This window comes from Pseudorca crassidens, chromosome 5 (assembly GCF_039906515.1).
Source record: "Pseudorca crassidens isolate mPseCra1 chromosome 5, mPseCra1.hap1, whole genome shotgun sequence".
NCBI lineage: Eukaryota > Metazoa > Chordata > Mammalia > Artiodactyla > Delphinidae > Pseudorca > Pseudorca crassidens.
In genome coordinates, this window is record NC_090300.1 from 41,077,483 (window position 1) to 41,103,515 (window position 26,033).

Consider the following 26,033-nt stretch of genomic DNA (forward strand, 5'->3'; position numbering starts at 1 on the left):
TGAGAGTTAGTAGGTTTTCTTTATTCATGTAAACATTTTGATTATAATACATGACAAAGGACAACACACGTTACAAAGTACTGTAGTCTATGGTTTGGGATGTCTCTAGGACGATTTTCCAGGTGATTCTTCAGGATCTGACAGTGATGCCCAACACAGGCTTTCCAATGGCAATGCATGAGTTCTAGAAGCCACTGCCTCTATCTTTCTTCAGACGCTGAGTGCCATTTTTTCCCACCCATTTTATCCTCCATTACTTATAAAAACCCCACTCTAAAATTCAACCTATGTTATAAAATTAACAAAATCAAACATTAGTATGTATTTTCCCACAAAGATAATAATTATTAAATAAGAGTCAACTGATATGGGGACATATGTATAACTGATTCACTTTTGTTATAAAGCAGAAACTAATACACCATTGTAAAGCAATTATACTCCAATAAAGATGTTAAAAAAAAATAAGAGTCAACTTAATATCTCTTTTTCTCTAACTTTTGAAGGCTTTATGTAATCTCTAAAGAGTCTGAGTACCATACAACACAAAATATACAAAGAACCTTATTACCAGGTACACATAATATGTTGGAAATTGCTAAAGTACTCAAAAGCTTAATTCTCCTGGGATAGCAATTCCCCACCAGAAACTATAGTTTACAAACAGAAGGATGTGTTTTAATAAGAGGAAACATAGTACCTGATTCGGTATAATTGTGAGAGCTTTTCTCATTAGTACAGTGCTTAATTAAGAAATCTTTTTCCAACACATTATTTGTCAAAGGCACAAAATGTCTTTGTCTCTCTCTTCAAAACAGTTTCTAAAATTACACTATTATTCATTTAAATTTTTCTTAATCAGTAAGTTTTACTGTTTTTCTCTCAATAATAAAAAGAAGACTACTTGAAGAAAAACGTTTAATTTTTATTTTCAAAACTTTGCCATGAACATACATACAACATTAAATTTGAACCACTTGTGAGCTGTCCATGTGCCATGAAGCACTTATGACAAAAAACCATATGTAAGCTTTACGGTAAAATTAACAAGTAATCAAAATATCTTTCAAAAGGGGGAAGGGGGAGGGGAACCAATAAAAGTCATAGCTTTCATTTTATAAAAAATAGTTTGAATAATCTTCCTGTAAGTCTTTAATGCTTACAAAAGCAGGAAATACATTTAAAATAGTCTTTTTAACACAGATTCATTAGCACAATGTGGTTATGGTCAGAAAAGTTAAAACTAAAATGGTTTTTCAGTAGTTTATATTCTCTTCTCAACAAATTCCACAACAAATTTAACCAATTTACAATTCAAAATAAGATTTAACTGCCAACAAGGCCAAACTAGTTGTAGTTAGTACCTGAATATCAAGCTCTGTTCCATTTAATATATTTTACCAAACATTTTAATATAGCTCAACGATAGGTACTGATAACAATACTTGACTGCATGGTTACCACCCATGACTACTGCATTGCAGCTTAAAACATGCTTTGGTCAGTAAATTAAAAAGACATAAATCAAATAACAAGATCAGAAAAGTTGTTTTAGTACCAATTTCCTGACCTTAAGTAAACTTTAAATACATTGACAAGGCAAGGAAAAGTATATTTAAATATACAGAGAGGTCTCTATATTTTTAACCATTTGACATTTTATATTAATAATTTCCTGTTTAAAATAATATTTTATACTCCTGTACACTGATTATCATAACTCTCTGAGTTAAAACTAAACTAGAGTTACCTTTCTAGAATGTCCAGTAGTGAATGCATTACTTGCTTCTTTTGCACTTCCATGAAGATGGTCCTTCATCCTGTAACTTTTTAAGTTTTGGACCAAGACAGAACCACCAACCAAATCCAATAAAAACACAAATAATGGACTCCACATAATAACCATCCAGTGCTGTAACACATGAGCCACCGAGTTTTTTGCAAAGCTGTAAAAATAAAATTATAATATCAATAAATACTCCACAATTTCAAAATGGAAGTATTCAGCAATTACGTTTCTGCTTTGTTATTTAAAGGATTAATCAAAATATACTTTTGTTAAAACATTTCATTCACTCCAAGTGACAAAACAAGTTAATGCATCTTAATCTCTCTAATGCTACGAACAGTATTAAAAAGAATTTTCAGCTCTTGCTGTAAACAATATTCATTTTCAAGATACAGCTTTTCATATTTGGAAATGTGAGGAAATTTCCAAGGAATTTACTCCAGAAGTGGGTTATTGTTACTTTGAAATAATTTATCAACAAACTACTAACCATTCAGTTTTAACACCATTTGTTATATGAATAGCCAATGGAACTCTCCTTCTTATATCATTATATACCTTAGCTATTAATCATGCATTTATTAAATGCCTAGTGTATAAGGACAATGGTACACAAGGTGAAGGAGAGAGAGACTGCTCCTCCCTTGCTGAGAAGCAACTCCAAGTGAGCTTCACTTACTGATGTGAGTGTGTTTATACCCTCAGTTATGATGGGAAAGAAAAAGCTATTAGAAACTATGGGCAGATACAATTTTAAAAAGATGTAGTACTTCTAGAGGCAAAAACGAGGAAATTAATATCTTAATATTACCTTAACATTATCTAAAATTGCAACATACTTACCTCAACAGCATCATGTGTTCGGCAATTCTGGTTTGATGCTCCTACACACTCTTTCACTGTGAGGGGATCTACCAGCCAAAGAGCTACCGTAGAAGGCCAGTTTCCTCCCAGGTTAGACACAGTATTTAAAAGGGTCATATATGTTCCGCCAATAAGTGGATCACTAACCTTCGCATTGAAAGCCATTATGGAAACATACATGCTATACAATGTAACCTACAGGGAAAATGTAAAACATCTTCAGTACAATTAGACTTTAAAAAGCTATGGTCTAAATTAAGGACATTGAAAGCATAAACCAGAAAATTAATTTTCATGACTCTTATTAAACTCAATCAACAAACATTTATTGAGCACCTACTACAAGCCAGGCTTTAATGTCTGGTCATGGCAATACAAAGATGAATAAGACACAGTCCCTCTGTGCCCTTGAAGAATTTATTCTAAGCTGGGAAAATAGGGAATAAATAGTTATGATGAAATGTGGTAAGTATTGAAAAAGAAGTACACACATTGTGCTATCAGAGCCTAAATATATGGGAGATTAATTTTATCACAAGTAGTCAAGGAAGGCTCAACTGAGAATGACAGATTAGGTAGTATTGAAAGATCCATACAGTAATAAGCAAAACACTATATTTACACTATACCTAAATATATCATATGTGTGTATAGTATATATGTATTATACATATAAGCACTCAAATATTCAAAGGGAATATGAATATATAATTTTATGTATATAATTCAAAATTTATGTGACAAACTAAAGAGAAAAATCTCCTTGAGAGGCAAGAATTAACCCTTCATTTAGGAACATGAAAACAACACATGTTTCTAAAATAGAATTCCTTTGACTACTGTTCCATGGGATGTTCATAGAAAAAGGAGTTCCAAAGTCAAATAAGACTGAGAAACACTAAGTTACACAAAATTAGACTGTAGTTCTCCTGAAAGCCTTTAGAATATAATCTTAAGGGCAGGGATTCTGGCATGATTTATTCACTGTTTTATTTTAGTACTTACAATGGTTCCTGGCATGGAATAGGTGTATTCACTTAATATTTGCTGAAGGAATGATTAAGATGCTACATAAAGAGGGGTTATGTCATGTATCATTTCTCAAATTTACTTGGCCTTATAATATTTTTACCACAAAGCATCTGGTTTTCTGAGTTTCGATGACTACACTTTGGAAAATTCTCTAATGAAATCCAAAGCCAAACAAATGATTTTTGGACAACTACATCATATTTTTCTTTACTTACTCAAGAAGTGAAGCATTACTAAGCTAAACTACTTCTCTTAGCTTCAATTTGGCACCTAGCATTAACTATGTGCAAAACAGAAAAAAAATTATATTTGACACCTTAGCCTCAGTGTTTTTACATACAGCTAGTCAGACATGATCCACTACGGAATTCTCCTAAATGATATAAATGTATGCAAAAAATTACTGAGGTTAACTGGTAGTCATATTTTTAGGTTTCAGTTAAAAGCAGTGAGGAGTTGGTAAATATAATTTTCAAAGAGTTTAAACTAGGTACTATAGGTCCAGTGAATCTGAAACACACATTAGCAATAACTGCAACTGAGTCCCAAAGGTTACTACTGGGCATCTGCCATTTATTTGAACCATTTATTCCCAGGGAAAGAAAAACCCATTCTGCAACAGCAGTTTGGGTGAGACTATGGAAAAGTGGAGATCAGTTCTTTTGGGGATTACAAACATTTAATAAAGAAAAAAAAGCAGATTAACACCCAGCTTCCAAAACCACAAAGAATAAGTCATAATTTTTAATACAGGGAATTCCCTGGTGGTCCAGTGGTTAAGACTCCATGCTTTCCTGCCAAGGGCCTGGGTTCAATCCCAGGTCAGGGAGGGAAGAAAAAAGGAAAGGAAAGGAAGGAAAGAAAGAGAGAAAGAGAAAGAAAGAAAGGAAGAAAGAAAGAAAGAGAGAGAGAGAAAGAAAAAGAAAGAAAGGAAGGAAGAAAGAAAGGAAGAAAGAAAAAGAAAGAAAGAAAGAGAGAAAGAAAGAAAGAAAGGAAGGAAGGAAGAAAGAAAGAAAGGAAGAAAGAAAGGAAGAAAGAAAGGAAAAGAAAGAAAGAAAAATTTAATACAGAATCTAAACCAAAAACCTGGGACGTATAATCTAGAAGCTGTCATTATTTCTCAATACTTTCAGAAAAAAGAAAATACCGGGACTAGAAGAAGGAAAGAATCCCTAATCTAGGGATGAACTGAGGGATACTCAGCAAGGGTAGAATTCTTAATTAACTTTGGGATAAATTCTGAAATGTAACAAATATTTGTTGAATGAACAAAAGAAAAAAAAATGAAGTGAATGAAGAAGAAACTCTCTTTCTATGAATAAAACTCATTAAAATAAAATCCAAAAAATAAAAATATAAAAAATAAAATCCACAAGGTTTAAAGTTCACTGTCAAGTAATTTCTTCAGAAACAGATTCGTGCTTAAATCTTAAAATTTATTATCATCATTTTAAGGCAATTGTAGAAGAACTTCGTCTTTATTTTACATAGGACAGTTTACTTCCTGGGAAAAACCATGGCAAGCTTACCTGATGTAACGCATAACTGAGCAGCACTATAATATAATAATATATAGGGAATCCCCCTTGATGTTCTACTTTAGGAGTCCACCAGACCAGTAGAGCATATTCTAATCCAAGCAATAATCTATAGAAAAAGAAAGAAAGGTGGAGCTGACCTCCATTTTAGGTTAAAAAACAATAACAAAAACAGAAATCTGTGTGCCTACCATATGAAAGAAGCCTGTATCTAAAACCTGTTAGGAAGTTAAAAAGAGATAAAAGTGCATATAAATGATACTGAAGTTAAAGATGTTTTTCAAGCCTTTTCCCATATACACTCTATACACAGATATTAGTGATACTGATAACCGCTCCTTATTTAACTTCTCTTATTTAGTAAGGTTTCATTTCATTTTTACCTGTAGGGCATGGCTTTGTAAAATATGTTTAGTGGCTGGGGACCTGCAGTATATTTGCTGATAATCAGAGGCAATATTATTTGCAAAGGAACCATTGGAACTGCCAATAAGGCTAAATGTTCTTTGGGTACTCCCTCTTCTACCAATTTCAGTCCTGTTACTGCATCTGCTGCTGAAAAACCAATCTGCAATATAAAAACAAAAAAATATTTTAATTTGTGACTTATGAAATATTTTCCTCCAAGCATATGTAAGTAATTTAAGAACCTCAGTCTCATTATTGACCCATGCCAGTTACAAGTAAGTATCATATTATTATATCTGGTACAGCAATCAAGTTATGGAGGTACACTTTGCCCTTATGGTCTACTAACAATATGAAGTGAAAACAAGTGAAAATTCAGCACTCTTAGGAACTGTAATTTTAATTACAACTAAATTTCCATTTCAAAAAGTTCTATATCTTACAATAAACAGAGTCCAAGTCCAAACCTACTGATTTGTATATTTTAAGTTTAAAAGAAAAGCCTTTGACTCCAAATAAATCTGGTTAAAATGAAGCATCATTGCCACAAACCATACGCATTTTTGATGATTTCTGACTGACAACAAAATTTCCAAAAAGTCACCTAGCTTTTCAAAAATAATTCTGAGAAAACATTATATCTAAGAGGTTGAGTTAAATGAGGGGTAAGAAAAGGTATAGTTAAATTAATTCTTAAAAACAACAAAAACAAATAAGAATGCTAAAAGTAGTGGGTAAAAGTTTGAGGTGAAATAAGATATTTAGATAGTCTCAAAGTATTTCCCCACAAATTAGTTTTTAATTATGAAAGGAAAAATAGTAACTTTGCAATGGATTAACAAGGTAATCAAGGTTAACAATATTTAATGGATAAAGGGACATGATATGGCTCTTGATATAATTCCCTGAAGATGTCACAGTATTATTTCTATGATATTTCTGACATAAATACACAGCACGAACCTAAACATGAAGAAACATTAGACAAACATAAATGGAAGGCCATTCTACAGAATAACTGGTCTGTCTTCTTTAAAAGTGTCCAGGTCACCACATACTACTATGTATAAGGTAGATAACCAACAAGGACCTATTATATAGCACAGGGAACTCTACTCAATATTCTGTGATAACCTATATGAAAAAAGAATCTAAAAAAGAATAAATATATTGTATATGTATAACTGAATCACTCTGCTGTACACCTGAAACAAAACATTGTAAATCAACTATATGCCAATAAAATAAAATAATAAATTTTTTTTAAAAAAGTGTCCAGGTCGTGAAGGACAAAGAAAGGCTCATACTAACTAAATGCAATGTGTGATCCTGAAATGGATCCCTGACCAGGAACAAATAAAGTTATAAAGGCTGCTCTGGGGACAACTGGTGAAATCTGGATATGCACTGTGATTAGAAAATAGTACTATATCAATTGAAATTTCCTAATTTTTTATTAAGTTGTGGCTTTGTAAGAGAAAGTACTTGTTTTTAGGAGATACATACTTAAGGTATTTACGGATAAAGGGACATGATATGTACAAACTACTCTCAAATACTTCATAAGAAATATGTAAAATAGCACAATTTACAGAATAAAGAAAGTGGAGCTAAATGTTAAAAATCACAGAATTTAGATAAACATATATGGACATTCTTTCAACTATACAAGTAAATTTTCAGTAAGTGTGAAAATATACAAATAAAAGAATTTTTTTAATGATAAATATTACTTTAAATACTTTTAAATACTTTAACTTCTCGGAATGGAGCCAAAAAGCAAATTTCACATAAAAAATTAAAGGTCAGAGATATTTCATTTAAGTCCAGAAAAGAATTTCACTTATACTTAACACATTCTCTTTGTAAACATTAGATACACAAACCGACTTCAACATTTACTCTGTCTTAAAAGTGGTACAGGAGATATTTGTAATACGCATATCTAATAAAAAAACTCATATCCAGGATATATAAAAAATAAAACTTCTACAAATTTAAAGAGAAGGGTAACTCTGGATATTCAAATGGCCAATAATCATACGAGAAGATGCTCAACTTCTTTAGTCATCAGGGAAATGCAAATTATAACTATAATGAGATGCCACTACACACCCACCAGAAAGGTTAAAATTGAAAAGACAATACATGTGGTTTCAAGGCTACGTAGTGATTAGAACTCCCTTACAGTGCTGGTGGTAGAGAAAATTGGAACAATGACTTTGGAAAACTGTTTGGCAGTATATACTATGCTTTTCTTAATGACCAGCAATTCTACTCCCAGGTATTTACCAATCAGAAATGTTCACCTATGTTCCCCAAAAGTAATTTACATGAAATTTCATAGAAGCACTATTAATAATAGTCCAAAAGTAGAAATAACCTAAACATTTGTTGATAGAATGGATAAATTGTGGCATATTCATACAATGGAATATTATAAGCAATGAGATGAACAAACTATTGTTATAAATAACAATATGGATAAATTATACAAATATGATGTTGAGTGAAAGAGCACAACAGCTAGACATAAGACTACATACTGGATATTCCATTTATATAAAACTCAAAAGCAGGGAAAACTAATCTATGGTGTTAAAAGTTAGGAGAGATGTTACTTTTGGTGAGGTTTACTCTACAGGGGGAACATGGGATTCTAGACTCTGTATTTGAAGCAACTCCTTATACATTGCTGGTGACAGTATAATTTATTATTAAAATCTTTTAAAAAGCAATTTAACAATCATATTCACTGATCCATTAATTCCTCACTTAAGAATCTATTGGAAGGAAATATTCAGAACACCAAAGAGTTACACACAAAAATATTCACTAGTACATTTTTATAATTAAAACGCATGGCAAATTAAATATACAACAATAGAAAAATGAGTACATTATGGCAAATTTATATACTGTGACAATTTATAGCTATTAAAAAGTATATTATAAAATATTATTTAATGATACAGGAATATGGAATAAGACAATAACAAAATAAAAAATTATACACAGTATGATCCAATTCCACTTTTAAAGTATTTGTGTGTATATATATTAATATTAATTCTTAATTATAATTAATGTATTAATTATATATGTCAAGTTTATGTACACACATGTGCATGCACACACATACATACATAGGGGAAAAAAGGAGGCTGGAGGGAAATATACCAAAAATGTTACCAATGGTTATCTCTAAATGATATAATTAGATAATACTATTATCTTCCTTGAAACTTTTAGCATTTCTAAAGTTGAACCTTAAGTTTAAACCTTCCTAACATTTCCTAAAAATGTAACCCTCCTTATCCTTAGAGAGGAGGAAAAACTCAGTACTTCAAAACAATGAGGCTGTAATTTTTACTTTAGGGTTATCAAAAGATAGCTGTGAAAGTGTTTATGTTGATAGGTTTAAATATAATATGAAAATCCTATAACTGATTTTATATTTTAGGATATTAATTCCAATACTAGCAATAGTTCACTATAAAAAAATATACTTACCTTTCTTCTAACATAATCTCTTTAAAATGTTTTAGAACTATAAAATTAAGACATCTTAATACAGAAAACATACAGAATTCTTAAAAAGTCACCAAAACCCCCCTTTACTTCATAGTATATTTCCGTCTAACATTTTAAAATAATCCAACTGATTTTTAAATGGACTTCTAATAATCATACATTTCCATATCTTTGTAAATTACATTCTAAGTAAATAATTTTAATACCTTTGACATTAGGTATATACTCATTCTAACAGTAGAGAGCTATTATTTTTTTAAGGTATTCATTTCCATTCCAAGCATTAATATCATTCATTTAAAAACTTACATTTATTAGAAGTACTTCAAATTGGCATAATTTTTTTCAAGATCTTAAGACATTTAGCTTACTTTGAAGTTATGTTTGATTTGATATCATCACACCTTTTAAAACACATTTAGTAAACAAAGTATATTAGTTTTTATTGTTAAATTCTAATATTACTGGAAAGGGACTTACGAAAAGGCAACAGAAGTATTCCATGATATTGTTAATTGTAACAGAATGGGGAATTTGCTTTATAAATCTCTTACCTTTGCAGTTAGAATCAGAAGGCAAAATGTCAGAACTGCAGGCATTTTTATAATTGCAAAAAGCAGCTTGTAAGTGTCTGTGATCCCTTGGGTTTCTTCTTTTCCTACTGATACTTCTTTGTTTTCTTTTTTCAGAAGGGCAACTAAAGTTGTTGTTATCAAAAATACAGTTCCCCAGAAGAAAAGGAAGTCTGAAATTAAAAATGTTTTAAATCTATAATTAACCTTTGAAATAACATGTCTTCATTGATACTAAATAATTCTGTACACAACTTTTCCTCAACTAAAATCTGTTAAAAAAAAAAATGAACACATAGGGCTTGTCATGTTCAAGGCACCAGATGAGGCACAGCAGATGAATAAGACAGTCCTGTCTCTGTTAAACATACATTACATAGACAGTGATACTTAACAAGGAAAGGGTTTAGTGGGTTGAATGAAATAAAAGTCACCAAACTGTGACACCTGCTGTGTCATTTTATTCAAGGAAACTGCTTAAGGGCAGGAGATGATTTTCATATCCCATAAGATCCATCTTAAGTCATACTTCTTAAGCACTTAAACCATTTCAGTTCTTTATTAAATTTTGACAACTTAAACAACAAACAGATGATCATTTACATTAGACTTTCTGCCTTTTGTTTTTAAACTTTGTTTTTAATCTGTTTAAGAATAACCTTCTCTTTCAATACTATGATACATAAGTAATTTTCTCGTACTTGTAGATGCACAAAAAAGACACATGAAGAGTACTATTTGGGTTGTTCCAGTGAAAGATGCCTGGGCCGTTAGCCCATATTGCAAACAAATTAAGCGGAGGGAGTGAATAATGTCCTGGAAGATTCTGCATAACAGCTAAAAATAATAGTAATAATAGAGGCACCATTTCTTGAGTGCATACCATGTGCCATAAATGTGCTAAGCATCTTACACATATCATTTCCTTTACTACAATAGTACAACAGGGGAAGTTATTACTAGCGCCAATCTTCAGATGAAGAAACAGGCTGAGAGGTTACATTGCCTGATATTACATTTTAAGTCAGTGCCTCATACAACTGATTTCAAAAACTTGTGTCTCCTTAACCACCCTAAGAAATGCATCTTATTTTGTCTCTATAAAACTTTCTCCAATACCTGTATTTTATGCTACATGTAATGGAGTTGAACCTTTTTATTATTTAGTAATTCCTATATTATGTTCCGATACTTTTCAAGATTATTACTCTATTGTTTCATGGCATCTCTAGAAATATATCTCCATGAGATATGTACTTTGTTTCATATTGAAAAGTATAAAATTTACCTTTAAATTCCTATGTGTGTATCCTATGGTTATCCGCATGTATTATTTTTCATTATTCTAATAAAATTTATTTTAAAAAAAACAAAACTTAGTGGATAACCCTCAGTTTCTTCATCCGTAAAATAAGAGGGGTTCCCTAGAAAATCCCAGATGTTTTCTAGCTCTAACATTCTAAAATCATATTCAGTTTTAAATATGTTTGCTTTTTATTTTATTGCTCATGCAGCATAACTGACTGTTCATGAAGCCTAGTCACCTTTTTCCAAAAAAAGGTCTACTATTCTTGAGTCAGGGTTTCCTCTGTATTCAGTCTTGCTCGGTTGCTGTGCTGGGTCACTACAGCTTAACTCTCACTTACGATGGAGGCAGACAGCATCCTTCATTTAGATCAACTTCCCTCATGCATAGACCAAATTCACCTTAGTATTTAAATGTTCCTTTCTTATAAGTTATTTCATTTGATTTTTGTAGTAAACACGTGAGACAGGCAAAGTAGGCATTATTATACTATGCAGAGAAAGGAAAAGCTCAGAATATTTAAACCTTTGCCAAAGGTCAAATTATTAACAGGCAGAACTTGAACCTAAATCTTCTGAATTTGAGATTCATACTCCTTCCATTATTTCACAGTGCCTATATAAAGACTTTTTAAAATTAATGTTGAATTAAGAATCTATTAGAATTGGCTAATTATGTAGTCTCCACAAGCCTAACCAAAAACAAGGCTCTGCTATTCAAATTTTGCAAATTAAAGAAGCTAAACTGCTTCAAACACATACAGAAATTTGTATTCTGAGGTGAATTCTTTTCTCCATAATGTGAAATTTATACAGATGGTCCCTGACTTATGAAGGTCTCACTTGAGATTTTTCAACTTTATGATGGTGTGAAAGCGATATGCATTCAGTAGAAACTGTACTTTGAATTTTGATCTTTTCCCAGGCTAGCGATACTCAGTATGATCCTCTGTCATGATGCTGGCAGCACCAGCACAAGGGGCTTCCCTGATGGCACAGTGGTTAAGACTCCGCCTGCCAACGCTGGGGACATGGGTTTGAGCCCTGGTCCAGGAAGATCCCACATGCTGTGGAGCGACTAAGCCCACATGCCACAACTACTGAGCCAAAAATAAATAAATAAGAATAATAAGTTTTTAAAAAACGTTAAGTGAAAATTAAAAGTTTTCAGTTATATACTACTTTCAGCAAAGAAATTTTTTAATTTGCTTAGTATACACTCCCATTTTTTTTTTTTGGCTGCGCCACAAGTCTTGCAGGATCTTAGCTCCCCGACCAGGGATTAAACCCCATGCCTCCTGCAGTGGAAGCACGGAGTCCTAACCACTGGACCGCCAGGGAATTCCCTATTCTCCCTTTTTTTTTTGCGGTACGCGGGCCTCTCACTGCTGCGGCCTCTCCCGTGTCGCGGAGCACAGGCTCCGGACGCGCAGGCTCAGCGGCCATGGCTCACGGGCCAAGCCGCTCCGCGGCATGTGGGATCCTCCCGGACTGGGGCACGAATCCGTGTCCCCTGCATCGGCAGGCGGACCCTCAACCACTGCCACTGCGCCACCAGGGAAGCCCCTATTCTCCCAATTTTAATGAACAAAATCTTCATCTGAATTTAAACTCCGTGATACCAGTACCAAGGGAAAAAAGATTAAGAACAAGTTAAACAGGTTTCAGTATTGTTTGCAGATAAGATTATTTCTAATTTCTTTGTGCTTTGAGGGTAAGATAACAGTCTGAAAGAAAGAAGAAAGTAGTGACAATAGGTCATTCAGAGCCCTCATTCAAAGGCTTTCCATTGCTCACAGAGACTGAAGAATGAAGTAATGGCTCAGAAAGAGAGGCTTAACCCCTGCCAGAAAATGTATTAAGATTTATGAATGCCATTACCATAAATACTATTATTAGACTATTGGCTATTGTTTATTAATACTGCTTGGATCCTACAGAACAACCATAGTCTGATATACCAACCACTAGAAAGATATTATTAGCAAGAATAATCTAAATATTTCATTATTAACATTCTGGTTGATTCTGATTTATATATATTATCTGCAAAAGCATTGTGACATATATATGTATGACCAAGATGTCAGAGCTGATGTTCAAGTTTCTTAAACACGATTTTGTGCAAAGACCTGTAAGACAAGTTAAATATTCTGAAGTGGCTACTAGATCTTACCTAATGCTCCAATGAGTGCAAAAATTAAGAGCATGTAACAATGCACCAGTAATCAAAAAGGATATAATAGCCAGCACCTGAGCTCCTATTATGCCAAAGCAAGACACAGGACAGGGCAATAACCTTCAAACTCACTCTCCAAGACAAGCATTATTATTCCTGTTTTATACCCAGTGAAAGAGAATCACAAACCAGGAAGTGCCAGAGGTGGGATTCAAACTCAGATCTGACTCTAAAACAAGAATGTTCTTCATTATACTACCCAGATGCTCAGAAACACCTACTGCAAGTAGGCTGTCTTCCTACTAAACAGATACACCTGAGAAAAAAGGTGCTTATTGTAGCTCCAATCAAGAAGTCTGGAACACAGACACTTACGAATACTTCTTTGAACTGGTTACTTGTATTCCCCCCTCCCCACCTCCATCTCCCCATACGGTGGTATACCATAGGGTATGCAAATCAAACATGGTCCATCTTCCTAAACAGTTCATTTACTCAATAACTTAGAAAGAAACATTTTCATGAAAAACATATATTATAGAGAAGGCAAAATTTCCATGAATTTTAAAGATAAAACATAAGATTTCAAAAAAATTTCAAGCTTTCAAGGCTTTGGACCAAGCCCCCAGACCCTTCGTGGTACAGGTTCATTCTCTTCCACCATCAGAAGAGGTAGAAAAATTAAGAAGCACTGTCTGATACAACCATCTTTGGCTCAGGACAGGTTCTCTCTCTAACTCTCACACTATGGAAATGAACTTTAGTCCTTCAGAAGTTGCAGGAAAACAAACTTTCAGTTTCTGTTCTAAATAACGCTCAGGCCTTCCTTTCATCTTGCTTTCAGTACAGCTTTCTCTACTTCACAAGTTAGAGCATGAAGGGAATTTAGACACCTATCATCAGTCCACTTGCTCTTTCACAATGGAAGAAACTGAAATAGATATACTATGTATCTGGCCCTGGGTCTCCAGCTAAGTCTTAGCAAGAAACAGAATTTTCTGCTATGTCACAAATCTCTCCCTTTTAAACATTTGCTTGAAATATCTATACTGAGGAGCACTCCCAGAAAATTCTGTTTTGATTATAATACAATATAGTCATATCTTATTTGGGGATTAGATTTTTGAAAGACAGCATGCAATGCAAAAATTAACTTAAATACAAAGCTAATTTTGAAAGCTTCCTAAGAGTTTGGTTTTCCTAACCCCTTAGGAAGGTGCCATCTTTAGATCACATACTTTTTCATTAACTCCAACAATGCCAGGTTTTCCTCTGGGGTAGAAGAAATGGTTTCTTCAATCAAGCACTAGATTAAGCAGCTGTCTGACTAGCAAGATCCCTGTTGTCCCAAAACACTAGACTTAAACTCAGCCCAGGATGCAAGACTGAAGCTGAGAGGCCAATAGATTCAATGCTTCCACCTCATGCTAAATCTGGGGCCTGTATCACTGAATAGATGGAAATGAATCACTCTTTCCATTTTTTAAAATATGTTCAAGCCAAGCACAAAATCCATTTTAATTAAACATGTATGACATTATCTCTCCTCTGATGCTATGATAGGAGGTTCTTGCATTCAGCTTTTGTACAACCTACATCCTGACACCCCTAAATCACTTTTTGTAAGCTGAAAGCTGAATTCAGACTTTTATAAAACAGCTGACAGTGAGCATTCCAAACTATCACACGAAGAGGCAGGGTTCATCAGAATAGCTAAAGTGAAAAATAATGGTAACATGAAATGCTGGCAAGGATGCAGAGAAACTGGATCACTCACGTATTGCTGGTGGGAAGATAAAATGACATAGCCACTCCAGAAAAAAATTGGGCAGTCGCTTTCAAAGGTAAAAATGCACTTAACGTAAACAAGCATTTGTACTCTTGGGCGTTTATCTGAAAGAAATGAAGACTTATTTTCACATAGCAATAGCCAAAAACTGGAAACTACTCAAATTGCCTTCAATGGATGAGTGGTAAAATATACTGTGGTATTTCTAACAAATGGAATATTTCTCAGCAATAAGACTGAACAAATCACTGATCCATGCAACAACTTGGATGAACCTCAAAGAAATTATTCAGAGTGAAAAGAGCCAACCTCCAAAGGATACATACTGCATGATTTCATTTATGTAACATCTCTGAAATAACATAATTATAAAGATGGAAAACAGATGAGTGGCTGCCAGGGATTAGGGATGGAGAAGAGGAAATGGGTATAGCTGTGAAGAGGCAACACAAGAGTTTTGTGGTGATGGTACAGTTGAGTATTTTGATAGTAGTGGTGGAGGTTATATAAAGCTACACATGTGATAAAATTACATAGAGCTACACACGCGCACACATAAATGAATATATGTATAACTAGTGAAATCTAAATAAGCTCTATGGATTGTACCAATGTCAATTTCTTGGTTTTGATATTGTACTATGGTTATGTAATAAGATTTTAACAATGGATGCTAGGGGAAGGGTGCATGGACTTCTCTAAACATTTCTCTGCAACCTCCCGTGAATCCATAATTACTATTTAAATAAAGTTTTTAAAAACTAATGGGAAATTTAAGAATGCAAAAGTTCTATGACTGTACTAGGAATAAGAAATGTAGGTGTCAAATACAAGACAATATAAAATATCTAAAAAGAAAGAAATCTGTAGGTGTTTTGAATCATGTATTCTGGAGCCTTAACTGATGATGATTGGACTTCAGCTATCATGTGTTCAAAAGTAAAGGGAAGGGACTTCTCTGGTGGCACAGTGGTTAAGAATCAGCCTGCCAATGCAGGGGACATGGGTTCAATCCCTGGTCTGGGAAGATTCCCACATGCCGCGGAGCAACTAAGCCCGTGTACCACAACTACTAAAGCTGCGCTCTAGAGACCACGAGCCACAACTACTGAGCCCACATGCCACGACTGCTGAAGCCAGCGTGCCTAGAGCCCGTGCTCCGCAACAAGAGAAGCCATCGCAATGAGAAGCCCGCACACCGCAACGAGTAGCCCCCACATGCAGCAATGAAGACCCAATGCAGCCATAAATAAATAAATAAATAAAAGTAAAGGAAAGAAATTAAATTAAAAATATTTTTCTTAGATAACACCAAACCAAGAAATAGAAATTCTGTAACGGAACAAACATCTTGCTTTTTGAATATGCACCCCATCCTTAATAAATGTTTCAGCATGCATACTCACATATAAAATACATACTTGTATTGACACATACACAATTCTATATATAAAATAGATAACTAATAAGAACCTACTGTATAGCACAGGGAACTCTACTCAATACTGTCATGGCCTATGTGGGAAAAGAATCTAAAAAAGAGTGGATATATGTATATGTATAACAGATTCACTTTGCTGTACACCTAAAACTAACACAACATTGTAAATCGACTATACCCCAATAAAAATTAAAAACAAAAATATGTATTTGTGACCTCCTATACTAAGCTATATATATATATAGTAAGATAAAAACCCCACATTAAAAAATATGAAATAATAAAAAGAATTAAAAGGACATGTATAAAATGCAACATTTATCCAAAATTGTATTTAAAAGAACAGGTGGAATCAGGGGTTTTATATTTTTCATTTTTTAAAAAAATAAATAAATTAATTTATTTTTGGATGCATTGCATCTTCGTTGCTGCATGAGGGCTTTCTCTAATTGCGGCGAGCGGGGGCTACTCTTCGTTGTGGTGCACGGGCTTCTCATTGCGGTGGCTCCTCTTGTTTTGGAGCATGGACTCTAGGTGCGCGGCTCAGTAGCTGTGGCGCACGGGCTTAATTGCTCCGCGGCGTGTGGGATCTTCCCGGACCAGGGCTTGAACCCGTGTCCCTGCGTTGGCTGGTGGATTCTTAACAGCTGTGCCACCAGTAAAGTCCTTATATTTCATTTTTAATTTCCTAGGAAAACATCTTGTATTAGGTAAGTCTATTTTGCTTTCTCCAATTAAATTATAGTTTTCAGGAACACTATAAATGAAAGTAGGAGACTGCTTGTAATTAGTGAGGTTCTGACTGTTTTGTTGATAAATTTACATAGTAAAGGCTAATTCAATTGGCCTCCAAATAAATTTCAATAAAGTTAGAAGTGAAATTCAGAGTAAGACATATGCCAAATAAAATCAAATACTTTTTTGGTTTACAGTGTATTTTGTAAATTGGCTTTTATGCACCCCATCCACAAAAGCTATTCTACAGTTCTTTACTGGACAAGGAAAGCATACAGTACCATTTCTCCTTTGCTTTGTTTTTAAAAGGAAAAAGGCTTTAAACCTTCTTTCTGGGGTATGGTCTCCAGTTTTTAATATTTAATCTCTCCTGAATCTAGTAGCTCCAGTATTCCCAGCTATCTCACTTTACTACTAGGGCCCTAACATTTGAAAAGAAGTTCACTTCTTCCTTTGTCTATACTGAGATGTGAGATCCACCAGATTTATGAATTTGTTCCACTCAAGGCAAAAATAGAGTGAAACTCAAGGACTGTATATCATATACTGTGTATGATATTTACCCAGGGATTAACTTGTAAGGTAATGGATTCTTTTAAAAAATTTTTAGAAATCTTAAGTAATTATACAGTAAAACAATTTTTTGGTGTACAGTTCTATGAATTTTAACACATGCATAAATTCAAATCATTACAGAACAGTTTCAACACCCCCAAAACTCCTTCATACTATTTATTTATAGTAACCTTCTCATCCACAACCCCTAGCAACTACTGATCTGTTTTCTATCTCTATAGTTTTATCTTTTGAGAATGTAAGGGAATGTTTCAAGCCTAGATTTAGATGCTAAAGAATGTATTACAGTTTTTCCTAGTTTTTCCTAGTTTCCTACCAAATGGAGGAAAATCACCAAATAAGGAGTCAGGAAACCTAAGCTGTAGGTATATCTATCTCTACCTCTAACTAGCCAGTTACAATTTCCTGATCAGTTTCCTCATCAGTAAGAATGAGGAACTGAAATATATGATCTTTTCAAGGCATAAAACTTTATGTTCTAATCTCTGTGTCCTACTGGGTTACTCTCCCATTGCTTGAAGCTTAAAACGTTATCTCTCTTTGCTACTAAAGATCCTTGAAAACCAAGGGGGCAGAAACAAAAAAAAGGCTACCTCTGAGTTAAGGACTGTTCTGTATCCCTGAAGGTACCAAAAAGCCAATCTCAGCATAATCAAGGTTTTCTTTCTAAGGGACTGTGTTTTCATCCTCTCCTTCCTGTTCTAAATTTACTATTTAGATTACTGCTTTCTAGATTGCAAAAACTGTTCTTTCTCAATATAGTCTATCTCTGTGTATCTGTAACTCAAAACAAAGTGCTAATAACAGAACGTATTTCAGAATTTTAAAAAATAATTATGCCTCTTTTTAATTTCCTCATTTTGTAAACATCTGCCTCAGTGTTTGCCTCTTCTTTTATTACCTAAGCAACTGTATTTCCTTCATGATTCTTTCTGTGCTCTCTAAATTCCTCAAAGCCACTGGTTACTCTTAGTTATACTAAGTTCCAAAAAAAACCCTATAAATGTGATATGTACAGTCATACAAAGGAGAATGAAAATGCAGGACTCTTCAACTCTTAACTTATTAAAAAGTAAACTATTTTTAAAATTTCCTGGAGAACAAAGTTCAAACTCCAGAACAAACAGCTATTCAAAATAATAAATCAGTGTAAATAAAAATCCAGTGGCTCAATTTTGATCTTCCCATAGGGGAACAGTTAATGGCATTCTCTGGAATGATATTTTATTAATCACTCTTTTATCACACTTGTGAGAAAGCTCTAATTTACTTAGTAATTTAGTTTCCATAGTCTCTTCAATCTTGATTTATTTATTGAGAGTTTCCCATGTTAAGTAACACATCATCCTATTAGCCCTTTTTGGTGATATGAACAGTCCCAGTAAAAAAGGAAAAGCAAGACACATAAAAAAGCAACGATGCATTCATGAAGTATTTGTAAGCAGAGAATTATCCATATAGCAGGAGTGGGACCCCAGAACACTCAGAGACAAATCTGTCTAGGTGCACAGCAATATCTCTCAACCATTTTTGGCCGTAAACCAACTGAGGAAAAGTATAACTATTATTTCATCAGTAGTAGTGGCTCACTGGCAGTTTGAGGAGGTAGAAAGGGGATCACTTATAGGGTGTAGGGGTGTGGAGGGGCTGTATACGATTTCAGTAATACAGTTGGGAATCCCTTCCTCCCTTCCCTGAATATTATGATATAGCCCTTAAACTTCCCTCACCACACACCTTGCCCTGACATTTACCCTATTGGGAATCCCCTAGTACTAGGAAAATGAGAGCAAGTTTAGCTGTTTAAACTTTAAGAGACAGTCACCTAAATTGATCATCACTACCAGAATGAAGAATTCTACTATATTCCCAGTGTTGGTCATTCCTGATATTGGTAATTTACTGTTTCTCAGTTGTTAGGAAAGTTAAAAAACAAAACAAAACAAAACAAAAAAACAGAAAACCTTACCGGCCTTGTATTGTGCTCATGCTGAAAGAGGGGGAAATCTGTAGAATTTACACCCAATTTCCTACGGGATAAACTTTAAACTCTTACTCACAGCAACTAAAGAATTTGGTCAACAACCTTTAATTTGGTTACAACCTTTCTTTCAGCATCATTGTCCAAAATCAGGCCCCACAATGACTGCTTCAGGCACTTTGAACACTGCATGTACTGTCTTGTATCTTTCTGTACTTTGCTGCTTCAGTGCATTTTCACCTGGTGTTTTGTGCATTCTGGAACTCTACTTACCCATTTCATGAAATCTTGTAATTCAACAACAGCAAATGCCAAGTCTGACTGGCAAGTTCTTCTTGTGGGTGGGACTTGGCTTTAATCACAGGAGGCCCTTTGAACCCTGTCACTTAGCCTGCTCATTAATGCTTAAATGAATTAACCCTGTTCTATTCACCAGAAGGCTACATGAGGGCTCTTGGTATAAGGGTAGGGGTAGAAATGGACCAGAAAACATGGAGCTAGAAACCTCAGTCTAACAAAAGACGAAAGGAAAATTCTGAAATAAGGCTGGGCTCATGTCTTCACACTAGCCAGTCTTCTAAAAAATGTGCATCTGAGTATTATTAGGCAAGTGCCAAGGTATCCCTAGACTCAGAGTTTTGTTTGCTATGACACAACAATGTTTACTGGGTTGCCTTCCTCTGCTCAGTTCAGAATACTGATCAATTATGATTGCTCTATGTAATCATTCTGGCTGAAACTCATTTTAGTAGAACAGAAAACTTACCTCGGATTATCTCCCATAGAATGATTTCCAGTACATTAAATAATGGTTCCTTCTAACACCACACACACTGTCGAAAGGATTCATAAACGTACAATAAACCTAACAGCATAATAAATTAAATACACTACCTGAAAGAGTAACGATTCCTCTGGGTTGAGGTTGAAACCGCAAATATTTGTTACAAAAGTCGGCAGATTCAAGGGCCAAAAACAAAACATTGCCCAAAAAGTAACCGGCTGTTTGGCCCACTGAATTGCAAGTAGAAGCATAACCCACGTTTTCCCGGGATAACATGGTTAACGCCCAACCATCCACAGCGATGTCCTGAGTAGCTGCCAGGAATTCAAACAAAAAGAATGTCACAGTGAGAGCAACCACATCGGGGGTTCTGCCATCTGTATTTCCGAGCAAATGGTCCACTTGAGTGGAGAGATATATCATGAAGAGTCCCAGTATATACTGTGTAGGGACAAGCCAAGATTTGCGACGACCGAAGTTCCTAAAGTAAACCGCATCAACCAACGGGGCCCAGAGCAATTTGAGACTGAAGGGCCAAAAGACAAAACTGAAGAAAGCTTGATCTGTATAGCTAACGTTTTTGCTCTGTAAAATGAGTGGGATGCTTCCCGCCAGGCCCAGTGGAATGCCCTGAAGCACGTAAAGAAAGAGTAACAGCAAAATGCTGCTTAATTCCGCCCGGCAGCTCCGTGGGGGTTTCGAGAAGTCACTAGCGCCGATATCCCGCAAAAAAGCTTCTTGGTCCCCTTCCCCGTCAACCAACTCTGGATAATTATCATCCCAGGCGCCCGGCGGCAGAGGACCGCTCTTCATATCTAGAGAGTGGTTAAAAGTCCCTGGCCGTCGTTGCCGACTGCTATCCTTGTGGGAGATGGTGGGTGACATATCAGAGACGATGCAGAGCCCCGTCTGTAGGAGGCCAGGGCTTAGCGTCTTGGATACGTCTAGTCCCAGGTCCTAGGCTGTCGCTCTGGACCAGGGTCTCGATGGCTCAGGGAGGGGGGCAGGGCGCGGGTTGATAAGGGCACCTCTTATTGTGACCCTGAGTGCTGAAGCCGGGAGTCAGTCCCCCGGCGGGAGGCCCAGGCGATGGCCAGGTAGATGCCCCTTGGAGCGGCGTCAAGGAGCCTGAAGGAGCCCCCCGGGCAGCCTCGCCGGGGTCTGGGCTGGAGGAGGGGGCCGTGGTGCTGCGATGGAAACGGACCCCTAGCTGCGGCGAGACCAAACAGCCAGTCCGCCGACCCACCGCCTGCTCTAGCCGTCACCAAAGCGGAAGCCGGTACTTTCCCCACGGGACTACAGACATACCAGATAACTTCCTGTCTCGCGCTTCAGGAAGTAGTCCTATTCTCAAATGAGTCCTCAGCCCGCCTCCAGAGAAAGCCAATCTGGAAACGCTCTCCTGGCCAAGTTCGGAAACAATGCTCGGTAGGAACCCGCAGCCCCAGCGGCTGGGACCTCATGGGAGGATTAACGCGGGTGCACCGTGCGGCCGGGGCGGGGCGTCGCGCAGAGCTCCGGCTCTGTGAGCACTTGCGGCGGCCTGGAAAGCGTGGGTCTCGGTCATTGGGCTCCTGCGGCCACGTGATGGATTCAGCTAGGTCGGACCCCACCGCCTAAGGTTAACACGGTTCAACCTTTGAAGCCCGGGCGACCCTGTGAGGGCTCGTCACTAGGCTTGGGTGGGTAATACCCAAGCTCCAGGCTGGGAATTTTGTGATGCTCCTGCTTTCGTGGGCCGGGCAGAAACAGAGAGGAGGGGGATTGAAGTTTACGGAATTTCCTTATCAGCCGGCAGGGGCGCTTTGTGCCCCCAAAAGGGTAAAAAAGGCCTGGCTAAAAGGTGAAGCGCGTCCCTTACAAAGTGCCTACTTATTCATGGAATGAATGAAACTGCTCAAGAGGCGCTAGGTTTCGTTGTAGTCCGTTTTTCCAAAGTGGTGGAAAAAGTGTAGGGGAACTGGTGTCTGGGTAACAAGCTAGTTACATTGGGTAGATTGGAATGATAAGACTCGTTACATCCCTCTATCTTTGAGCTATTGTAAAAGATCTTGTAAGAGCCAAATATTAAAATTTTGTTTCATGTTAACAGGTGTGAGTTACTGAAATGATCCTACAGAGAACTTAACCTTGAGTAACTAGTATCGTAATTTGTAATGTATAGAAAATACGTTACCTATACAAGTTACATATATACATATATCTGTATATATGGTGCTTTCCATTGGGTAATTAAATACTAAAAACAAAAACTTAAAAACTATAATTAAAGTTAGGGCGTTCCCTGGCGGTCCAGTGGTTACGCTAGGGCCCTTTCACTGCGGTGGCCCAGGTTCAACCCCCGCAGTGCGGCCAAAAAAAAAAACCCCCCAAAACAAAAACTGTAATTAAAGTTAAACCTCACACCATTTAAAAGGTAAAACATGTTATAGCTGGCCTCTTACAAATATAAATGCAAATGTTGAAATAACTGTTCATCTCAAAATTATTCGGAAAAAAAGATTAGCTTCCTGAAGATGGACCTTAAAATTTGAATACAATATTGTATCTTGATCAATAACTCCAGAACTTGAATAGAGAGTTCTTGCATTTTATACATGAAAGTGCCATCAAGCCTCACATTCAGTCATGAATTACCCATACTGGTTAAGGATACCACCTACATTGGTAGTTCAATAAGAAAGAAAGAAAAGAAGTAGGAAGGGAAAGCAAGATCATTTTAGGCTTCTATTTTCTTGAACTCCCATAGCCAATTAATTGGTCACCTGTCAAACTTCTTGAAATATATCCTCATGACCCATTTTATGAAGAGTTTCCTGGCTATTCCTAATCTCTAGGAAAATGTGGTTATTCTGAACTCTTTGTTATCACTTTACTTTAAAGCTTGCATTTATAATTTTTTTTCCTGACTTCTTTCTCTAAACTCATTTATGTCAGGGCCTATGTTGTCTTCATGTTTGATTTTATAGTGGCCAATACAGTGCTGACACATGGTAGGTATCCAGTAAATATTTGTCAAGTGAATTGTGTCATAAGGTATCAGAGGCTGAATTAATAATATGGCCCTTTCAGAAATTGGCAGTATGACCAAGTATAAATTTCTTCATGTTTATTTTCAGTTTCCACGTCTATCAATTGGGAATGTGCTGTATTATTTACCTTCAGCAAAGAGATGTTGAATGATTAACAAAGAGTCATTTAAAACAAAAATGAAGTGCTGGAGAAATGATAATGAATTATATTAGATTATGGAACTTGGAAAAAAAATTTGAATACAAAAAATTACACACTTATTAAATGTAACCTAGAGCTTACACAGGAAACCAAACTATACAAATAGCACATTTCTGAAAACTAACATTATGCAATGTTTCAGGAAAGTTTTTGCAGGGATGGTAGTTCTTAAGTTCCATTTGTGGGCATCAAAGGTCTGTTCACTTGCTGAGAATTTTTTAAAATACATATGCATAGTAAGTGACAAGTAAATACTTGCTGAATGATGAATTATGTAATAGAAAGTTTAATACTAAGCTATGTAAGTGAAAATTATTTGTATTTCAAGACTAATTTTATAACATATTACAAATTCCCATTCATATTGTCAGCATCCATTTAGATTTAAATATTGCAAAATAGCCTTTTGTGTGTGTGTGCTTTTTTATTTTGCCTGTAAGATCTTGGTATAGTCATGATTAAATTCTATTCAATTTTTATATGGTTAGAGAATTTCTTCAACTATTTTTTAAGATAGGGTGTGTAGGTAAATTGAATCTTTGCTTGTCCAAAAATTGTAGTTGTTGACTTCCAACTTCTACTATTACTGATAAGAAAGAAATATTCATCTTATTTTGTTTCTTTTGTAAATAGCTTGTTCTTTCTGTCTGATGCTTTAAGATTTTTTTCTTAATTTCTAGATGTGTCTTTTAAAAAATAAATTTTAATCCTTCCTGGTTATATTCATTATGTATTGCTGAGTAACATATTATTTCAAAACTTAGCACTTTAAAAGAGCAAACATTTTATCTTACAGTTGTTGGTTAGAATTCAGAAATGGCTTAGCTGAGTGGTTCTGCCTTGGTATCTCTCATGAGGTTGCAGTGAGATATCAGCTGGGGCTTCAGTCATCTGAACGCTTGACTGGGGCCAGAGAATCCACTTCCAAGATGGCACACTCACATGGCTGTTGGAAGGAGGCCTCAGTTCCTTGCCATGTGAGTCTCCCTGTAGAGCTGATTAGGTAGTTTTCCAACATGGCAGTTGGCTTCCTCCAGAGCAGGTGATCTAAGAGAAAGAGCAAGGAAGAAGTTACAATGCTTTTATGACACAGTCTCAAAAGTCACATACTGTCACTTTATTTATTCTTTAAAATCTCCACCATATTCCTTTCATCAGAAGCAAGTCACTAAGTCCAGCCTACACTCAAGGGAAGGAGAATAAAGCTCTACCTCTTGAAGGGAGGAGTATCAAAGGATTTGTAAACATAGTTTAATAGTATCACACTGGGTATCAGTGAATCATTTCAATCTGAAGATAAAAATTTTTTTCCAGTTCAGCAAAGTTTCCTTCTATTATTAAAAAAATTACATGTAATAATTTACTTGTAGATTTTTAAGGATTTTTAAAATTGAGACATTTTCAGGAAGGAAAGGTGCAATTTTGGCTTAACTCAGATGTAGGTGCCAATGGAAGGACTTTGCTATATTATAAATCATTTGAATTACAATCTGCTATTGTATTTGTCATCTAACCCCTAAATCCATAGGTTACTATTAGAGTTAATACTAGCTATAGTTATAAATATAGTTATATATCAATTTATAACTATAGTTATATTATTATTGTTAATATTACTAACCCCAACACACCTACTCTGTATCTCTGATACTGATATTACTACTGTTACTGATGTTTCCTAGCGCCTCAAAGAAACTCCAGGGATGTCAAGGATAAAAAAAAAAACATAGACTACTGAAATATGCTATAGTCCAATTATTTTCTTAGATATTCAGATGCTACAACAAAATATATTGAAGTCCATCAGACCAAGTAAATTTATATAGTAATTGGTACTTGTGGATTACTATAAATAAAAAAATTGTATCTCCTTAGTGTAAACCCTCAGGACTATTCTTGTGTATTCAGATGGTCTTCATGTACTTACTCTATCAACTGTGACCTGTAGTTTGGACAGGTAATCCTGCATTTCCAAGTATTCAAAACAAACCTCTTAGTAACATTGTTTTTTAAAGCCCAGTTAACTTATCAGGAGGAGTTCAGGACATAGGTGTCTACACTGACTACAAGTTTCTAATCTAAAACAAGTGACCATACTGACCATGATACCAAAACCCCCCCCCCAAAACAAGAAATTCAACAACTAATATAAATCTGATGTCTAAAATCATCCAGAATAATACAATTGCCCTTGACTATTTTCAGGCTAGCCAAGAGAGCCATACAATAGCTAATATATCTTGTACCCATCAAAAAAAAAAAAGATGAAATG

At 35.4% G+C, this 26,033-nt stretch overlaps 2 protein-coding genes across 5 annotated transcripts in view; one reads left to right on the forward strand and one right to left on the reverse strand.

The window, feature by feature from the left end:
• SLC33A1 (solute carrier family 33 member 1) lies at positions 1 to 21,839 on the reverse strand. Of its 2 annotated transcripts, XM_067737831.1 has the most exons (6): positions 20,638 to 21,835; positions 9,720 to 9,910; positions 5,607 to 5,791; positions 5,215 to 5,332; positions 2,633 to 2,848; positions 1 to 1,946 (listed from the first exon to the last, which is right to left on the reverse strand). In XM_067737831.1, the coding sequence occupies exons 1-6, from the start codon at positions 21,410 to 21,412 to the stop codon at positions 1,779 to 1,781; spliced, it is 1,653 nt and encodes a 550-aa protein (XP_067593932.1). In that variant the 5' UTR covers positions 21,413 to 21,835; the 3' UTR covers positions 1 to 1,778. The 2 variants fall into 2 exon arrangements, with proteins under 2 accessions (XP_067593932.1, XP_067593933.1); XM_067737832.1 differs by lacking the exons at positions 5,215 to 5,332; positions 9,720 to 9,910 and having other exon boundaries at positions 20,638 to 21,839.
• Positions 21,840 to 22,050: 211 nt separating this feature from the next.
• GMPS (guanine monophosphate synthase) overlaps positions 22,051 to 26,033 on the forward strand; it is a 114,706-nt gene continuing 110,723 nt past the window's right edge. The window contains exon 1 of one of the 3 annotated variants that reach the window (XM_067737824.1): positions 22,051 to 22,209. The gene's annotated coding sequence lies outside the window, so the exon portion shown is untranslated. Of the gene's footprint in view, positions 22,210 to 24,596; positions 24,739 to 26,033 lie in introns of those variants that run through there. The other 2 variants (XM_067737826.1, XM_067737825.1) reach the window with 2 other exon arrangements.

Excerpts from the sequence above, each read along its gene's own strand:
- SLC33A1 (XM_067737831.1), bottom strand. The coding sequence starts at position 21,412 with ATGTCACCCACCATCTCCCACAAGGATAGCAGTCGGCAACGACGGCCA. Across the intron at positions 5,333-5,606 it reads TACAAAGCCATGCCCTACAG|ATTATTGCTTGGATTAGAAT; the intron begins GTAAAAATGAAA and ends CTTTTTCTATAG. Across the intron at positions 2,849-5,214 it reads TCAGTTATGCGTTACATCAG|GTTACATTGTATAGCATGTA; the intron begins GTAAGCTTGCCA and ends TTTTCCCTGTAG.